The 18,173-nt window shown below is 37.1% G+C and overlaps 1 protein-coding gene across 3 annotated transcripts in view; it reads left to right on the top strand.

The window, feature by feature from the left end:
* Positions 1-18,173, top strand: part of LARP4B (La ribonucleoprotein 4B) — a 59,909-nt gene that overhangs the window by 18,839 nt on the left and 22,897 nt on the right. For 2 of the 3 annotated variants that reach the window (XM_074831926.1, XM_074831916.1), the window contains exons 1-5: positions 8,710-11,414; positions 13,313-13,460; positions 13,653-13,814; positions 16,051-16,132; positions 17,056-17,192. In XM_074831926.1, the coding sequence (XP_074688027.1) occupies positions 8,739-11,414; positions 13,313-13,460; positions 13,653-13,814; positions 16,051-16,132; positions 17,056-17,192 (3,205 nt within the window). In that variant the 5' untranslated portion in view covers positions 8,710-8,738. Of the gene's footprint in view, positions 1-8,709; positions 11,415-13,312; positions 13,461-13,652; positions 13,815-16,050; positions 16,133-17,055; positions 17,193-18,173 lie in introns of those variants that run through there. The other variant, XM_074831936.1, reaches the window with a different exon arrangement.

Genomic DNA, 18,173 nt, shown 5'->3' with positions numbered 1-18,173 from the left:
GAATGTCACAACATTTTAGAAGACAGTTGGCTGATAGCATTGCAATATAAAATGCTAGAACAGATTTGTTGAAGGTGGCTAATTCTCCGTACCTAGTAGGAGCCTCAACTTAACTTCTCTTCAGTCGTACAGGGAATTTAAATAAACTGCAAGTTACAACAGTTTGTACTCGCTCATTTAAGGGTACAGGGCTTTTTTGGCTATTCAGGAATGGTGTTACCAATCTCAACTTAGGTTCTAGCTTACACATTAACATGTGATGAAAGTGCAGGAAAGGCACTTGGCATGTGTCTGTAATTAGAAAAAGCAGAAACCCATACAAATAGGAAATTGCATTCTGTAACAGGAATTTTGCTCAGTCAGTTCTGCCAAATGGCACGTGCTGCTGCTTCTGTGCTATTCTGCTGGATCCAGTAAGTTGCTTTATGGGATGCTTTTGGCAGATTACACAGCAGATAGTGCTGTGTGAATATGTTGCAGTAAATGTTACACACATCTTCAAAAGGATTGAATACTTGATTTGTGTGTAAGCTCTACTAATAACGTATTTTCATCTTTGATCGTTAACTGTATATTGGGAAGAATGTTTCCTCTTGGGACATCTTGAAGGGTTTGCTTTCAGTGTATGTTCTGCTGGGTACTTGGCCTGTGCTGTACTAAGCAGCAGATGCTTGCTGTTTCAACTTAACCTTGCAGCAAGCAGTAAGGAGCATTTTGAAAAATGCTCTAAACTTGTGCTTTTCTTTGCTAAGCAAGCTGGTGGGGTTTTTCTGTTGTTCCCCCCCTCCCCCCTTTTTTTTTATTCTGGGTTCTCTTCTGTTTTACCTCTCTCAGATGGTGAATTTTGTCTATTTGACAGTAGAGGAAAAAGTTGAACCTGCTTTTGTGCCATATTTTTGAAAGTTGAACTTTTGTGATTCTTTTTTTTTTCCTGTACTCAAGGCATTAATTCCAAGAAACCAGTGTGTTAGCTTAAGTGGCTCTTGCAAATTTGCTTCAAAAGCTTGGAACTGTCAGTACACTTTCAGCAGGTGCATTAGTATTAATTTGATTAGCCTTCACATTGATGGTAGTTCTTTTAATTTGATGTACTAGAATTTTTATAAAGCTATCTGAACTTGGATCTAATTTCTGTTCTTTCATACTTATTTGGAGAAAGGGAGTAACGGTTTCTTTCAGTTTCAGAAAATGTGTCTGCTTTTTTCCTTAGAAGAGACTAATGTCAATTTGGATATCTTGGAGTGTATCCATAGTGCTATAATGGTGCATTTCAAATAACTAATTCTTTTGAGATTAAAGCTTTTCCTTTGAATATTTTACTCCATAAACATGAGACCTGTAGCTTATTAAGCTTTTTTAAGTTATACCAGTATCATACTCCTATGTGCACAGCATCAGAAGGTTATTTTGTTGTATGAGAATCATTGCCAGTATATGCTGTTAAAAGTGTTTTTAGGATGGTCCCTTCCATAATGGCATTCTTGCATGAGTATATTTTGTCAGTGCTTCAGGACTTCACATGCAAGTTTTTGGCAACAAGGCTATAGTTCGAGGAAAACATCATGGAGTACAGGAAGACGTTGGCAAACTAAAATCATTAAGACACTTTCAACTTTCCAGAAATGTAATAGAATGAAGAAAAACTTCTGACTTGATTGCATTTAGCCAGGACATGCTTCATGTTAACTGAAAATCACCTGCTGTTTCTTGTATGGTGTAGTTATTTTGAGATCAGAGGGCTAGACTGCATAAACGTATAGATTCACATCTGTGGTGATCCCTGCTTCAGTGTGTATTTGATATGGGGTCATACTGCCATGCTATTTATTGAGATTTCTATTGAGTCTTTTTTTATAGACTTAAAAGAAATCTGCTGAATTACACTACCTAGCTATTCTGGCTATGGTTTTATACTAGGATCTGGTGATACCTAGTCTGAGTGCTTTTGTGACAGTTCGGAGGAAAGTTGTAGAATTTCTACTGGAAATTTTGATATGCCTCTGTAGACCCTGGGAAAATGACTCCCTATATGCTAGCCTTAATTCTGAAGTGATTATATAAAGTATTTTTGTTACACCTTTAAATATTATCAGTAAATAAAGTTTCCTAATTATGACTTTAGTCAGTCTGTTTTCTTTGGCAGGAACAAAACTTAACATGTGTTCTGCTATTAGTAATGTTGAACAGATAGTCAATAGTGACTGAATTAGTGGAAGTTTTGATGCGATGGAACCCTTCAGAAATCACTTTCCAGTGTTGTTTATTAATGATACAGAGGTCACTTGTTTGCTAACAGTTGTGGTAAGGGAGGCAAAGTAATTTCTTCTGCCTTGAAGTAGCTATAAAAGTATATGCTATTTAATGCCTCCTGTAGATTGATCACAAGCCTAGTATGGTTCACTTCCAACAACAGTTCCTCTTGAGTTTGGCTGATTTTAGTAGTATTAAACAGCAGAATTTCAGTAGTTTTGCATGCAAGTTGATTGAAGGAAGCTGGCAGCTTGAGGACCCTTGTAAATTTCTTGTTAATAGTAGCTTATACTTACAAGTTGGAGGTAGATAATTTAGAGGATGCTAGCATAATCTTAGCTTTGATAACTTTGGGAGTTAAATGTGCTGGTATTTCTGGCTTTTTTTAACCTAGAGGCAGGCTTTGTCACTTCAGGTGACAACTGTCATTGGATTTTTTTTTTGTATCCCGATTGACAGTTATTCTTTCTGAGAAGGCACTTATCAGACTGGACCCAGGGAAGTCAGAGTTTAAGAAAGGTTTCACTACTTTTTGACTCACTTCTGTTTCCTTTTTGATCAATAACACTTTGCTGCTAGAAATACGAGGTTACTCTGAGGGAGCAGGCCAAGACCCAGATCCCATGGTGGAGGTAGTTTATATGACCTGTTGCTGCCAGACAAGACATAAGTAACATTTAGTGCTAAAGGTATGGTCTTTTTCCTTGTTCATTGGTCCTAAACTCTTCCCCTGCTGTGCCTGCATTTGAGTATGTGGCCTCTCAGAGCACCTTCTAAGGACCAAAAAATTTTCTTTCTTTGGCTGAATTGACCTGATCTAGAAATTTGAAATTAACTTTAGAAGAGATTTGTCTCATCAGGTGGCAACAGGTTCTGCACATGATGGTATATTCCAGTGGAGGATGTTACCATGGGGCCGTTTAAACTTAGTGTCTGATTGTGATATGAATGTTACCCATTCTCTCCCTAGTTGAATAGTTAGGTGAAATGAAAATGAAAAATAGGTGCTGTCATGGGCTTCTATTAATGGGAATTCAAACTGAAGTGGTGTGCTGGTTTTTGTCAATGCTTATAGGTACTGTAAATACAAGTTCAATCATATTCTTGGTTCTGAGCACAAGAAAAATAGCTAGCAAGTCAGAAAACTTAAGATGGGACTTAATTGTACTTCCTAAAATGCTTTTGCATAGGAGGTAATATGGAAGGATGTCTTGGGCTCAGAGCTGCTAGGTTAGGTTGTTCAAAAATCCTCTTGCAACCTATTCAAGAATAAGCCTCTAAAAAGAGTGAGGAAATTTGATTTACTAGTTTAATATAGGATCCTGTGTAACAGTTTAGTGGAAATTCAGTATAGCATATAATCCTCAGATCATTTGACAGTATTGCATACAGTATGTGCCAATTAAGAGTTAAGTAGCAGTTTGTATAACATGTAGGTGATATTTAATAATTCAAGAGGTCATGAATGGCTTTAAAAGAAAGATGGGAGGATTAGACCTTAAGCTGAACATGTACAGTATCAGCATCATGAAGGATCAATACTGCAAAGCGTTCATTCTTTCTGTCACATTATTGCACATTTAGACCATTAGAGAAGTGCTGAATAGTTCTGCACCTCTAGATGACTTCTAATGCTAATGTTTGATTGCTTTAATGTGTAAAATGTGCATTTAAACTCTTAACAGTCCATTTAACCTTGATGTATTGGAGGGAAAGTTAAGCTTTCTGACCAGCTGTTTCTAAAAATCTGCAGTAGTGATGTGATGTCTGTTGTGATGCTGCTCTTTTTTCCCCGAACTGGTGGTGGGTATGACATCAGGTATGGCCTGAGAGTGCAGGATAATCACTGTTTCTTCAAGACTAGATATGGCTGCATGACTTCATTGTAGAAAAAGGATAAATGAAGTTGGGTATCAGAAGGTTGTAAGGACTGTTTTAACTTGTGCTATTGTAACTTTAAAGCTAGACTTTAAGGTCTTTAAGACTGTATATGAGAAGGAGTAGGTACATGTAGAAATGAAAGTAGATGAGTAGGTGTGTTCCTGTTAATAAGCATGTTGACTTCTTGCCTTCTGTGTAGGTGTGTATGGGACATAGGACTAAAATACTTATTAAAAAATATAATTGTTCAGGTTATGAAAGTGCTGCTTCAGAGCAGTTTTGTTTCATGGAGAGGGAAAACCTGCTTAGGCTTTGAGTAGATGAGAAATATACCAGAGCCAAGATATGTATGTATAAAGGAAAAAATCCAAAATAAACAAAAGCTACTCCCCCCAGCTGAGCTGGGCTCTGAAGTGGCAGAACACAAGTTCTGTTAAAATGCTTTTTGAGTCAGGTGGCAGTGTTTAGCTTAGCCAGAAGGTTTTTAAGACTTACTGAGTCTTAGAAGTTAAACAACCAACCTCAGGTGATGTAGCATAACATGTATGGCATTTTCTGCTTAAATTCTTCTTGCTGTCTTTTTTAATGGTGATCCCACAGTAAATAGTATTGAGAAATGTGGCTTAAAGGATGTACACTATAGGTGCTTAAAAATAGAAATTATCCCTGGAACTCTTAGATAAAACCAAAGGAACAAGTACAAAATGTGCCTTTGCACATAGGGAGAAGGGTATGGGAAAACTGGAAGAAGTTTCTGCTTGCTTGAACTGCTTCACCCATTTTCTCCCCGTTAGTTGATAGCAGGAGTGCTTGTTAAGGGACTGGAAAAGTGGACTTTGCCCAGGTCCATCTCTTAAAGGCACTTCGTTCCTCTCTAGAAAGCACGTAGTTAGTAATGGTTAAATCACAGAGGGGAAAAAAATCTTGCTGTTTGTTTACCTGACAGGGGAGTTTTCTGAATAGTTGTAAACTTTGCAGATATTACTGTGACTTTATACTGACATTAAAAACAGTTGAACTGTTTGCTCATGGCATTTCTTCAGAAAAAAATATTATAAGTAACTCCCTCTCCCTTTCCCTGTACTTGGTTCCAGGGAATACTAGAGAGTGGAGGGACTTGGCATAGTTTTAAGTCTGGATCCAAGCATGTTGAATAACTTTGTCTGACAGGAGAATTAAAAAAAATGCAGCAGATGGCAGCAATGATGCACCAGACTTCCTGTCCTTAAGAACAATCTATCTGCAGGCATTTTGAGGCTTCGTGTATTGGATAAGCTGGGGGGGGGGGGGGGGGGGGGCAGGGTAGTCTTCTTTTCTTACTTTGCAATTTCAAAGCAGACTTGCTGAGGAGGGGATGTATTCTGTAGCCAGTTCAGCAATCTTTTTTTATGGTCAGAGGATTAGTGGTGAATAGGAGGTTTCCCCTGAAAGTTAGCCAGTATGGTTCTTTCACGTATACAAATCTTAGTCTGCCTGTGGCATTTAAATTTATATGGCATTTAAATATATGGTAACCTGTGTTTAAGAATCTAAAGCACATTATTTTTTTTGTGATTCATTTGTCCTATGAGTAGAATACTTGCCTGGGGAGAAGAAGCTACATTGCCAGCTCTATTACAGCTTTGCACCTTTTTATGTTACACAGTATTTATAAAGAGAAGTAGGATAAGAAGTGACTCAAAATAAATATTCAAGTACCTTGGAAAAGCTTCAGAGAAGAGAATAGAAGCATTTCACACTATAAAAGATTCACCTCTAGTCTGTTTTATGCTGGTAAATGTGAACTCTACTACTGTTACTACAGGAGTGCTTCATAGTAACTGTGGGGCAGACTAAAGTGAAACATCTGAATTTCTAGAGCGGTTTGGCACTGCTCAGTACTACCTTGTACTTGCAAGTTATTATTGTAAGACTGCGAGCAGTTTGGGATACCAATGGCTTTTTTATATTCTCCCTGATTTTAATTTTCAGTGCAGCATCATTTTTTTCTCATTTTTCAGGTGACAACAGGAAACAGAAAAATGCTTGTGTCTTTTTTGGTTCATGACTAAACAGATGTGAACTTAGTTTACCAACTAGATATGAATGCGTAAAATAGGAACTGATGCTTAATTTCTATGTTGATAGTAGTAGATTTTCTGTCAGAAGTAAAGTAAGTGAAGAAGACTGAAAGGAAAAAGTGACTGTGGGCTTCTCTGATAAAGATGAATTTTTTTTTTCTTGGAACTTTGGGAACAAAGCAGGAATCTTTCAGTGTGGCAGTGATGGGAACCATATAGAAAACATAGATAAGACTGAATCATGTCTTCTGCCTTACGCACACTTGCCATGACAGCAGCTGTAAAATAAGTCACAATGACAAGCATGCAAAAAAGATGTAATGATACTGGAATATTAGAGCATGGATCTCTTAAGCAGCTTTTACTCTACAAGTATAGTTTACAGTAGAAATTAAAGTAACTCTCTTATTAGTTAAAGACAACTGCCTTAGCCTTAGTACCCCTGTATACTGCTATATGAATACAGTGAAGGCAAGTTGCCAGTCTAACTTAAAACTCTAGTTCAAGTACTAGAGTTAAACTTGCCATAAGGTGCACAACCAATTGAAAAATAGCACTCAGTTCACTCCGCAGCTGAAAGAACATTTGAGATAGAGTTTCATAGTTTGTCTTGTCTGTCTTCTGTGTTTTCAGTATCTTCTATGTAATGGTGTAGAGTGGTGCTGTAGTGGTACATTCTGCAAGCTCTCTGAATGAGGGGGTCCAAATTTGAAAGAATGGGTTATAGAGGAGGTCTGAGTGATGTATAGTTATGTAAAGGCAAGTAAGAACAACTCTGTTTAGAGCTGAGAAGTTGTAGGGTACTTTCAGCTTTTATTGGGTTTTTATTTCTGAAGAAACAGAACCACTTTCTTAGCAAGTAAGGGGACTTAACAGTAGTGGAAGTCTTCTAAGATGTATTTACATGTGTATAAACATGTTCTAGCTGTCATAAGATCAGAAAGAAAGAAAACTTATACTGGGGGCAGACTTTTGGAAGAACTAGCTTTTAGTCAAACTACCTTTTAAATCAGTCTGAGGGTTTTTGTAAAAGAATACAGAATTTTTTTTGGAGGTTAAGTATAATTAATCCTGCCACAGTACCATGGCTAGATGATCTTGAGGCCCCTTCCAGTGCTGTAAGTCACTGAGGGATTATGTATTCTTTTTTTATGCAGATAACAAATTAAAAAAAAGGCTTGGAACAGAGTTAGCTTCTGATAATGTACAATGACTGTTTAATGGAATACATGAGGTCTTATCTATCTTTAGCCTGTTTCTCCTAAAGAAGTAATCTTGGTGTAGGTTCAGCTCTGGTGGAAAGGAGGAGGAGAAGAAAGTGGTCCAAAATGTGTTTGATCTAGTAGCTTTCACTAGTTTAGTCTTCAAATCAGATTTAAATGTGTGAAGCCAGAATGCATTTATCCTTGTATGGAAAGCAGGAGATGTACTAAATATGAAGGCAAGCACTTCTTTGGCACACATGGAAATTGTGAAAGATGTCGTTTAAATATTTTGATTATTTGGATGAAGGAAACTCTTCAGGAAATGAAACAATGGAAGTTCATAAGACTTGGTAATACTTGTAAACAGACTATAATCTCATTAGGAGAATTATTTGGCTTGAATATTACAGTGCATATGATGAAATCCTAAAACATTGCTCAGCAACTGGGATTTGGACTTTGAGTGGCAATGACATATGAACCCCTGCATGGTTTTAAAGTGTGCTATTTTTGGCAGCTGGGTGTTGGCTTGTCTCTCAGTAGCAGTAGAAAGTTAGTGCATGGAGGAAGGTGGTTTGCAATGAGAAGACTCCTCTGACACTACTTGTTAAACATGGGCTGCTGCTTCAGTAAAGAATTGAGTAACAGCACGAATGAGGAGAAAACTGGCTTGTTACAAAAATCTGTGGAAGAGGAAGCACAAGAGTCAAGGATAAGTAAAACTTTATATTCAATTTTAGGAACTGTGGAAAGTCAGGATCTGCATACAGTGGGAAGGACGGTTAATGGGGCAGCTGTGATAGTCGGCATTGAACGCGTTCATAGAGATGATTGCGCAGCGTCGAATTCTGAATCTGGGTTTTGGGATAAAAAAGCAAAATATCCATCATACAAAAGCATGGAGAATATTCCCTGTGAGAGCTCTAGGAGACCATATGACAGACCTTTTAGCTTCTTTAATTCCTTTAGTCACCTCCTGAATGTCCCTGGTGCATATGGAAATCTGCAGAAAAGTGAAGAAAAGAAAGATAGGGTTATTAAAGAAAGAGCACCTAAAAAATCTAATAGTAATGGTCAGCACATTAACAATATAGAAAATATTAATAGTAATATTAATAATGAAAATGTAGCTGCAGAAGAACATTGCTTGTTTGATCATATTTCTACTTCACATGTACCAGATGTCGTAGGCAATGGCTTACTGGGTGAAATTTCCTTAAATAGAAATTTTCTGGAGGATTGTGCAGTTATGTGTGACCATTCAAGGCAGAATGAAACAACAGTGAACCTTGAAGACAGCAAGAGTGACAGCCTACAAAAGCTTTCAAGTTCATATAGAGAGATGTCCCCAACATTTTGCTATCTTGATGTAGACAACAGACAAAGTATAAAAGATAGGGAATTTTACAGTATTTGTGTTGTAGATGCTGAAGATCTGAAAGGTGATGAAGAGGTGCCAGCTACTGTGCATGAAGAGACTGCAGCAGTCACAGATAACTCAGCTGTTACTGATGAAGGAATGTGCAGCATGGCACGACCTCTAGACACTGGGGAGGAATTTCCAATGCAGCAATCGGCACAAGTGGGAGCTAAGTTTAATTCACAGAAAGAACTGTTTGAGTATAAAAAAGAGGATAGGGCAAACATGCAGAAAAAGGAGACAAAGGAGTATTGTAGCACAGACATCCAATCTTCTTATGATAACTTGCTGGCTAACAGGTGTCAGGTGCATAGGTTAAACACTGACAATATGGTAACAGATGGCTTAAGAGTGAAAATATATGATGATGTTGTCCCTGAGAATAAACAAGTGGAGCTATATACCATAGGTAATGCTGTCAGTTGGAATGAATCACTTCACAGAGCTTATGATCATGTAAAATTTGCAGATGCTGCTGAAGAGGATCCATACAACCCTAATTCAGAAAATGTAGAACACAGTGATAGTATTTCCAGTGCATTGTTAAACACTGGAGTATGTAATTCAGGAAAAATTGAGGAAAGTCATGATTCTGAGATTGTACCATTTGGTTTAAGTAGGCATCCTTCAAGTGTTGTAATGGAAACAAATACTGAACAGGTGGCAGAGAAGGTGAGGGGTAACTTTAAATTATCAGTAGAGTTACACGAGATGGACAATGGTTCTTTTTTGGTGAGTCAACATGTAGAAAAACTTGCTGAAGACTACTTCCGAAAGCCAGAAAGTGAAGTAAACTCAAATGTGGAAGAGAGAACATTTCAAAGAAGGTGTGGTGAGAGCCGAAAGCTTGCATCTGACTCTAGTGAACATTACAGTGTTTTGGAAGAATTCTTGAAAGATAATGAGAAATGCACAGGTACAGTTTTGCATAGCGGTGAAGCTTTGAATATGACTGAAATAAAGGAAGACTTAGAAGAAAGTCCTGATTTCCCAACTAAAATTAAGGGTTGCACTACAAACAAGGCATCAACTGAAGGTGCAAACCATAGCGGCATGGAGGAAGATGTCTGTCTGAGTATCATTGAGCTAAAAGGTAGCATGCTTGAGCAAGCTGGTAGCTTGAGCAGAACTTGTTCATGGGTAAGTGATGGCACTTCGACAGCTCATGAACTACATAACACAAGTGCAGATGAAATGGTCCTAAAGGGAAACAGCCTAGAATCTCAGATTTCACAAGAGTCACCAGGGAATAAAGGTAAAGTAAGTAAATATTCAAAATCACATAACAAAAACAGTGTCTCTTCTGTGTCTCTGGAACACAAGGATATGAATAAAGTGGACATGAACTGTAGACAGGATGAGCGACAGGATGTATGTTCCTTCCATGCAGTGGAAAATCAATGGAATGTGGGGACTGAGTCAGCCAAAATAGCTGGGGATGTAGTAGAATCTGTAAAACAGACAAAATTTGAAGTTCACCTAAATGAGACAATTGATAACAAGGCAGAAAATGTAGAACAGAATTTGGGTGCTAACATTGATAGTGATAAAAACATCTTAAATTGCAATAAAGGCTTGACTCACGATCAGAATACTTACTGTAACTCCACTGTACCTGTAGCTTTGGACAGCTGTATATACAAGCATGTAAAATTGATAGATGACACTAAAAATCTGGAAGATGCCAGTAATCTCTTCCATAAAGCCCCTAATTGTTTACCTTCATTGTGTCAAAATTCATATTCTCATGTGCATGATAAACCAGTGGAAGAGTTTGAGTTATGTCACTGTGCCAGTCCAGAGCCAGAGGTCAGGAACACCCACATTTCTGTTAGGCCTTATCCTGAAGTAGGATCTGAAACTCATGAAAAAAGTGTGTGTGATGTAAATGAATGCGAAGTAAAACAGTGTGTCAGCATCCACTCAGGGGAGAACCTCATTGGTTTTAATATGTCAACTGGGAATCTAGAAGCTTTTACCATGGGGAATTTAAAGCAGTTAGAAGTCAAAACTACTGAACTGAAAAACATCAGTTATATATTAAATACTCAAACGAAAGACTTGACCACAAGTTGGGAACATATGCAGTCAGATCACAAGATTTTCTCAAACAAAGAGCTTGGAGTTTTTGTTGACCCAAAGCAGGTAGACAAATATGCTGCTACTCCTTCCTACGAAATACACAGTGCCACATCTAGTACCGCAGGATTTCAGCAAAGCAGTGAGCAGTGTGTATTAGATGTGATGGAAGACATATCAAGTGACCAAGAGCGCTCCTATGAACTGGACAGACAAAATCCCCAAGTTGAAATATGGTCACACTTCATCAATCTTCAGATTGGCAATGCTGATGGGACAAATCAGCTATTTTCTGACACGGTTACTGCTGGTAATGGTGAATATCTGATGAGCTTTTTATGGAATAATACCATTTCTAACAATGCTGTGAAGAATGACAGACTGCATATAGTTAGTGAAAACTTCCAGAAGGAACCTGAAGATTTAACAGGTGCTTCATATGCAGTGGGAAAATACCCGTATCAGCTGCTAGCACCAGAAAATGTTGATACTTGGGGATGGCAAGATAAAGATGAATTTGTAAGTATTCTGCAGAAGTGATTTGATGTTAAAGCTTAAAGCTGGAGCTAGGAATTGGAATAAGCCAAGTCAAACTGTGGTTTCATTAGATAATTAAATACAGTATATATTATTTTATCCTGAAGCTGACCACTCTCTTTCCTTTGCAAAACTGAATGCTATACAGAATGTAGTAAGTCAAAATGTTGCTGAATATTGATATATTTTTTTTTGGTTCTGTTTACCTTGTGTGAAAGTTTAAATGTTGGGCAAAGTATCTTGATTTCAATTCTAGATGAACTTGAGATGAACACCTCAGTATGTGGAAGGGAAACTTTCTAGAGACTTAATAGTGCTCTTTACCTCCATATAGGAAGAAATGTTTGTGGATTTCCTGAAATCTTAAAGTTTTTGCTTGGTAGCAATTAGGAAACCTTTTGTTCACTTCTGGAGATGATCCTCCAAAGTGCTGTGGAAAGGAGTGGCTTCAGGAGGAGCGTGGGGCATGAGCTAGACTGGATCTTGGCTAGCTGGGGTAAGAAAGAAACAAAACTGACCTGCGGGAGCTGCTGCCCCTCTTCCTTCCCTGCTGAGCAGAGCCAGCGCTTAGTATTGTTCTCCACACCAACTGTGTTACAGCAGCTGCTCTGACCTTGCCCAGCAGTCGCAGTGCTGGCAGTAGATTGTACTAAAGGTGAAGTTTACTATCTCCTGGGGGAACTTTTTGTATTAAAAATGGAAACTGATGGAATTTGCTGTCATCTTTGAATTCTTACTATTCAAGTAGTTATGTTGAACACTTCCACTTTTTATAAGTCTTTTCTCTATCATGAAGTAGATCTGTTTAAGTTGAGATTCTTTAGATCTTTTTACTTTCTGGATATGTTTTCTGTGCACTATGATAATCCCTGTCTGAGTGCTTGTGTTTCAGACTAATTAAAGCTTCATGGAGTTTTGAAGTGCCTGTCTTAAACTCTGTAATGTTCCTAGCATCATTAAATCCATAAAACAAATATTAACTTTTTTTAGTGTATGTTATCATAAGCAATACTCTTTCCCAGTATAATCATCATATTAAAACAAACCAAAGATATTCTGGGTATGGAATAACTTGGTGGGTTTTGCTGAAATATTAGCAAAACAAGAGAACACTGGCATGTTACTATCAAAAAAGTATTGTAGATGTTGGCACTGCAGAGAGCAGTCTCTCTGAAGCATAAATACAGCCATTTATGTAATGGCTATATATAACCATATATGACCATTAAATGTGTCTATTTCGAATCCAGGTTAAAGGAGATTGGCTTAAGATGATTTAAATGGGTGTAGTAATTCATTCTTTTTGTCCTGGCTATGGGAAGACTAACCTAAATTTTTGTTAATGTTCTGGTTTGTTTTCTCTTGAAGTAATGATAGAAGTTGTGCACATCTCATTGCTTTCAGTTTTCTGTAATGCTTTCTTAAAACTGTTACATGTTTAAGTCCAGGAAAAAGAACCAATCCTATGCTTTTGTATTTTCTTAAGTTTTTTGTTATTTTGCAGAAACAGCTACAACAATAATATAGTCAACATTGAGTTAACACGTATATTGGAGAACTGCCCGAAGTCGAGGGCAAGTACAGGTTGAGTTAGTCTGTCAAAGGCAAAGAACAAAATGTTTGTTGTAGTTTGCTCTGCTTGGCTAGCCTTTTCTGGTGATTCTTAATCAAGGAAATGAATTCTGTGCTGCACAATTCAGTTGGTTTTGTACCTGAAGCAATTATGGGATGGCAATTCAGTTAATATATTCAGATGTGAAAAAACTTAATACAGTCATGAGTTGTACATTTGATACTGTTATTTGAAACTGTACATGTATATGCACAGGTGCGTGCTGTGTATCCACAAAGAGCATAATCAAAGCATTTTCTTTTTGTAGGAGTCAACCAAGGTTTCTGAGTTAAACCCTAATGCAAAGGTATGGGGAAATCATATGTTACACTTGGAAGCAAGTGGTGCCACTGATGGTAGTGTGAGCAAAACGTGGGAAGAAATACCCGACCAACCTCCAGATTCTTGTAAAGAAGGTATGGATAAGAGTTTCTAGATGTTGCTCAAGCAAAAGGTAAAATTCAGTGCAGAACTTTTTCAAATTTAATTTCCTGTTAAAATAATGAATGCAAATATGTAAGCAACTTTACTTCGGATTTAGTTTTAACTATGATGTTACTGTGATTAGAAGGAATGGTTTTTGAATGTGTTTGTCATCTCTGCTGCAGGACTGGATGCCAATGGTGATGGCGACAAAAAGCATCAGAATGCAGTGCTGACAGAGCTGCAGGAGCCATCACCAGCTGTTTCGGTGTCAGATCAGACAGATATGAACCCTTTGGCTATTGATCATTCTGAGTATGAGTCTATGCATGAAACCACCCAGACAGGTAAGAGAAAGCTAATATTTTCTTGGATTTGGTTTAAAAAAAGAAAGCAGATTTTGAGTTGAACAGTGAGCATCTGTTTAAAAAAAACCCAAAACCAACCACACAAAAAAACCCCAACAAAACCTCAAAAACTGAAACAAAAAGAACTACACCACTTTTGTTGTTCAATATATGTGTTCTGTAAACAGACCCCAGAAAATCCTGTCTTTTTTGCTCTCAGGTTTAGGCATATTTGGAAACCAGTCTCCTGTTTGAGTATAGGCCTTGTAAGATACTGCACAAAATCTATCATAAGTTCTGGATATAGCGGAGTATTGTTTTCTGAAATGTTATTCTCAATGCAAGTCCATAGTGTAGACATTTACATTTAGATAACTACCTAATCTGCATGTTTCTAGTTGGATCAGGTACTGAGATGAAATTCACATACCATTTGTGTCTCAAGTAGTAATGTTAATGTGTTGAAAGATCACTCTTGTACTTAAGATGCTAAAAAAAGCAACAGTTTAGTCTAACTTGTTTGCATTCTTTTTAAATTAACTTTCATTATTTTTTCAGCGCAACTGTTAGTAGCTATAGTCTATACCAGATGGCATGTTTTAAGAAACTTACAGACACTAGAATAGAGGTTCAGCCATGCTTATATTTCACTGAAAGGGACAGAAGGTCTGCAAGATGCATGTAGGATTACTACTTGGATGGAGATGAGGGATGGGAAAGAGGAACTTGTGCTGGGTGTTTCTTAAGATTCATGAGAGGTCTGCTCCTTGTTCATTGTGCATTTTATAACATGTATTTTTTAATAAAATATTTTTAGTTTAAAAAAAATTTAAAAATTATTTTATAACATGTATTTCAAGTGACTAGTATAGCATCCATCATAGTTTGAAATCAAGGCAACACAGTTGTGGAATCATCCTTGCTTGTGCTGAAAATTAAAAGTTGTCTTTGACCCTTCTACTTACGGCTACTGTTGGGGAATATTAAGTAATAACTGGCAAATAGGAAGTGATATTAATGGTGCCTAGCACTCTAGATGGGAACAATGTTCCTCAGCTTAGTGTTAGAGAACTTGTCAGTGTGTCCTTTATGTGCCCAAAATAGTTAACTTTCAACAAGAGTCAAATAGTGTTGTAAAGCAGCTGAACAGCAGGTTGGATCTATTCCATTTGATGAATAGTAACACAGGTGATCCCAACTCTGAAAAGATTTAAATTTTTTTAATGATTATTTTTAAAAATGCATATAATTTTGGTCTTTGCTAGATTTTGGACAAGGAGGAAAGAGGAGATAGGGAAGGGAGATAGTGGTTAGTACATGATAGGTGTGTTTCTCAGGTGTTGGTATTATCCACATAGAATAGAACATGTGGAGGACAAAATGGTGGGAGGAAATTAGAAGTTGCTTTAGGAACAAGAAATGTTAAAGGAGAGCTGAAAGAAAGGATGAAAGTTACTGAAGAAAGGAAGGGTATCAAGGGTAATAGTTGGTGTGAAATCTTTTTAAAAAAACTAATTTATATTTATGTAACATGTTACTAAATGTTTTATGAATCTCTAGAAGCCATGCTAAACTTCTGATCTTTAAACAGTTCTCCCACTGACACAATTAGTTTACCCTCAATTGACTGTATATTGGGTCTAAACTAAAACGAATGTGAAATTAGTATGTTCCATGTGATAACTTTGAAACTTCCAGATATAAGAAAAAAAAATTCATTTCTCCGTAACCGAGAGATTGTTAACTGATCACGTGTCTGTTGTTAATTGATTGGATAACTACATTTTTGGAACTCTTTTCTCAATTAGTGTGTTGGGAATTTAGAGTGAGGCCAGAAGTATGAAGTGCCTCCATTACATTTCTTGCTTGCTGTATGAGTCAGGGTTCAGTCAGCTAGAAATTGGTTAGTTTCCTAAGACTGGAAGACGGATATATGAGCTAAATCAGTTCAGTATTTGAGATGTGTTTGTACCTGCTTTTCTAAAACTGCTTCAGATCTTTATTTGGAGAACAGAGGTTAACAAGTGAAGTCAGACATGGTTTTTCTTTTCTGTCTTAAAAAGTGTTCCTGTGCAATTTTGGTGGGTGGTGAATTAACACACAATGAACATTTACTGAATTTGAAAATTTGTTGCTAGTTATACATACAGCCAGTAGTAGACATGATGGCTTGATCAAAATATCTATTGTGTAATATAGCAGAACTAAATTTTAAACTTAGGTGTTATAATTTTAGGTGGAAATGAACAGTTGCAGCCAGAAGGTCAGGAAGATTTACGAGAATTACTGAAAAAAACACTGGAATTCTGTTTATCTAGGTATGTATACACCTAAATGTAGCAAACAGGAGGATAACTAACAAGATTCAGTACCTAGCTTGGGATGTATGTTAATACATTTCTCAGCTGTCACTTAAAAACTGAGTGGAAAGGATGAGAATTTGAAGTAACACAAAAATTTCGGAGTATTCTATTGATGTACCTCTTAAAGCTTACATGAAGCTTCTGGGCCTGAAATATTAACTAGCAAACATATTGTTTTGAAGTGAGAGTAGTTTCAATCAGTTACAGATCAGGTGAATTTTTATGACTCTTACTGTTTTTTCAAATTAAAACAGAGTAACTTAAACCATTTGGTAAGCTTTGTTTAAGCTAATAACTTCAAAATTTGCATTGGTACAAAGTAGAATTTTGTATGTGCATCTGTAGATCCTTTTATATAAGCTATATAAGGTTTTTTATATTTAAATATATATATTTTTAATGTAAATTAAAGATCAATTAAAAAAATTCAGGGCTCTGAATCATACACATTCCAGTATAGACTGATGCAAGATCATCAAAGCAGTTAAGTTGTACTTAATTATTCTCAGTGCTTGTGTCTAGATAAAAACATCCTAAACACATGTCTTAATATCCTAGAACAATTCCTAATCTGTATACTCCTGCATAACCAGTTAGTCAGTGGTCATTTGAACTAATAAACTCATAACAGTATTACGTGTTTGTGGGGGTAATGTGCTGCCTAAACAGGAAGATACTAATACTGTTGCATGAAGGGAAAAAAAGACGTTTGAATGTTTTCTAGGAAGTGAAATACAGTCAGTGAACAGACTGGGGAGTTGATAAAAATGCCAAAAACAAAATTTAGTTTAGGAATCTTTGTGTGATGACTTTTGTCTCAAGTTTATTGGCAAAGTTACATCTGTGACATTTCCCATTCTTTTTTTCTTTCCCAACAGAGAAAATCTTGCCAGTGACATGTACCTTATATCACAGATGGACAGTGATCAGTATGTGCCAATAATGACAGTAGCAAACCTTGATCATGTCAAGAAACTCAGTACTGATATGGATTTGATTGTTGAAGTGCTGAGATGTAAGTAAAAATCCCTCAACACTAGGAAGTATTTTGGTTATTGCCATAGGACTATTAACCCATATTTTCAATCTCTTTTTTATTATCTATCTCAGTAAAATGCCATTCTTTTCTGTAAAGCATTGAATAGAGCAGGCAGCTTCCAGTTTAGACCATCACAATTATAGGATTCCAGTTTTTATCAAAGCTACTTCACATTTGAGGTATTGAGTAATGAATGATTTGTGTAAATGAGAATAATGTGAGTTTAAACTGTGAGATGTGGTGGGACAACTCAGAGCACTGGAGGATCACGATGGATGGCTATAGGCTGTTTTGTAGAGACAGGCAGGAAAGAAGAGGAGGAGGAGTCAGGCTGTACATTAAGAGGAACTTGAATGTAAAGAAGTCAACTATGGTGATTGTGGAAGCCCTCTCTAATGCCTCTGGGTCAAGATCAGAGGGGTTGTTTCCAAGGTGGGTCTTACAGTAGGCATCTGCTACCAACCTCTGAACCAAGATATTAAGGCCAACAAAGCAATATTTGGGTCACTTAAGCAAGCTTCAGGTCAACAGAACTTGGTTCTGTATTTGTTGGAAGAACAATACAGCAGCTCACATCCATCAAGTTCCTGGAATGTGTAGAGGACTGCTTCCTCATACAAGTGCTAGATGTGCTGACCAGGAATGAGACACTGCTGGACTTGCTACTCACAAACCAAGAAAACCTACGTTGATACATCTTGGTTAGTGATAGCCTTGGTTGCAATGATCACAATATTGTGGAGTTTGGGGTCTTGCTGAGCATGCTGAAGGTTAGTACTAAGACCAAGAGTTTAAATTTTAGAAGAGCAAACTTCAACTTGCTGAGAGCTTAGTTGGGAGGGATTCGGTGGAAAGCTTCCATGGAGGATGAAGGAGCTAGTGAGTGTGGTGAGTTTTTCAAGATCACTCTCCTGGAGGTACAGAACCAGTTCATCCCCTTTAAAGGTAAGGGAAGTA

This window comes from Strix aluco, chromosome 1 (assembly GCF_031877795.1).
Source record: "Strix aluco isolate bStrAlu1 chromosome 1, bStrAlu1.hap1, whole genome shotgun sequence".
In the NCBI taxonomy this organism is placed as follows: Eukaryota; Metazoa; Chordata; class Aves; order Strigiformes; family Strigidae; genus Strix; species Strix aluco.
The sequence above is the reverse complement of the archived record's forward strand: the minus strand, read 5'-3'. Positions and strand labels throughout refer to the sequence as shown.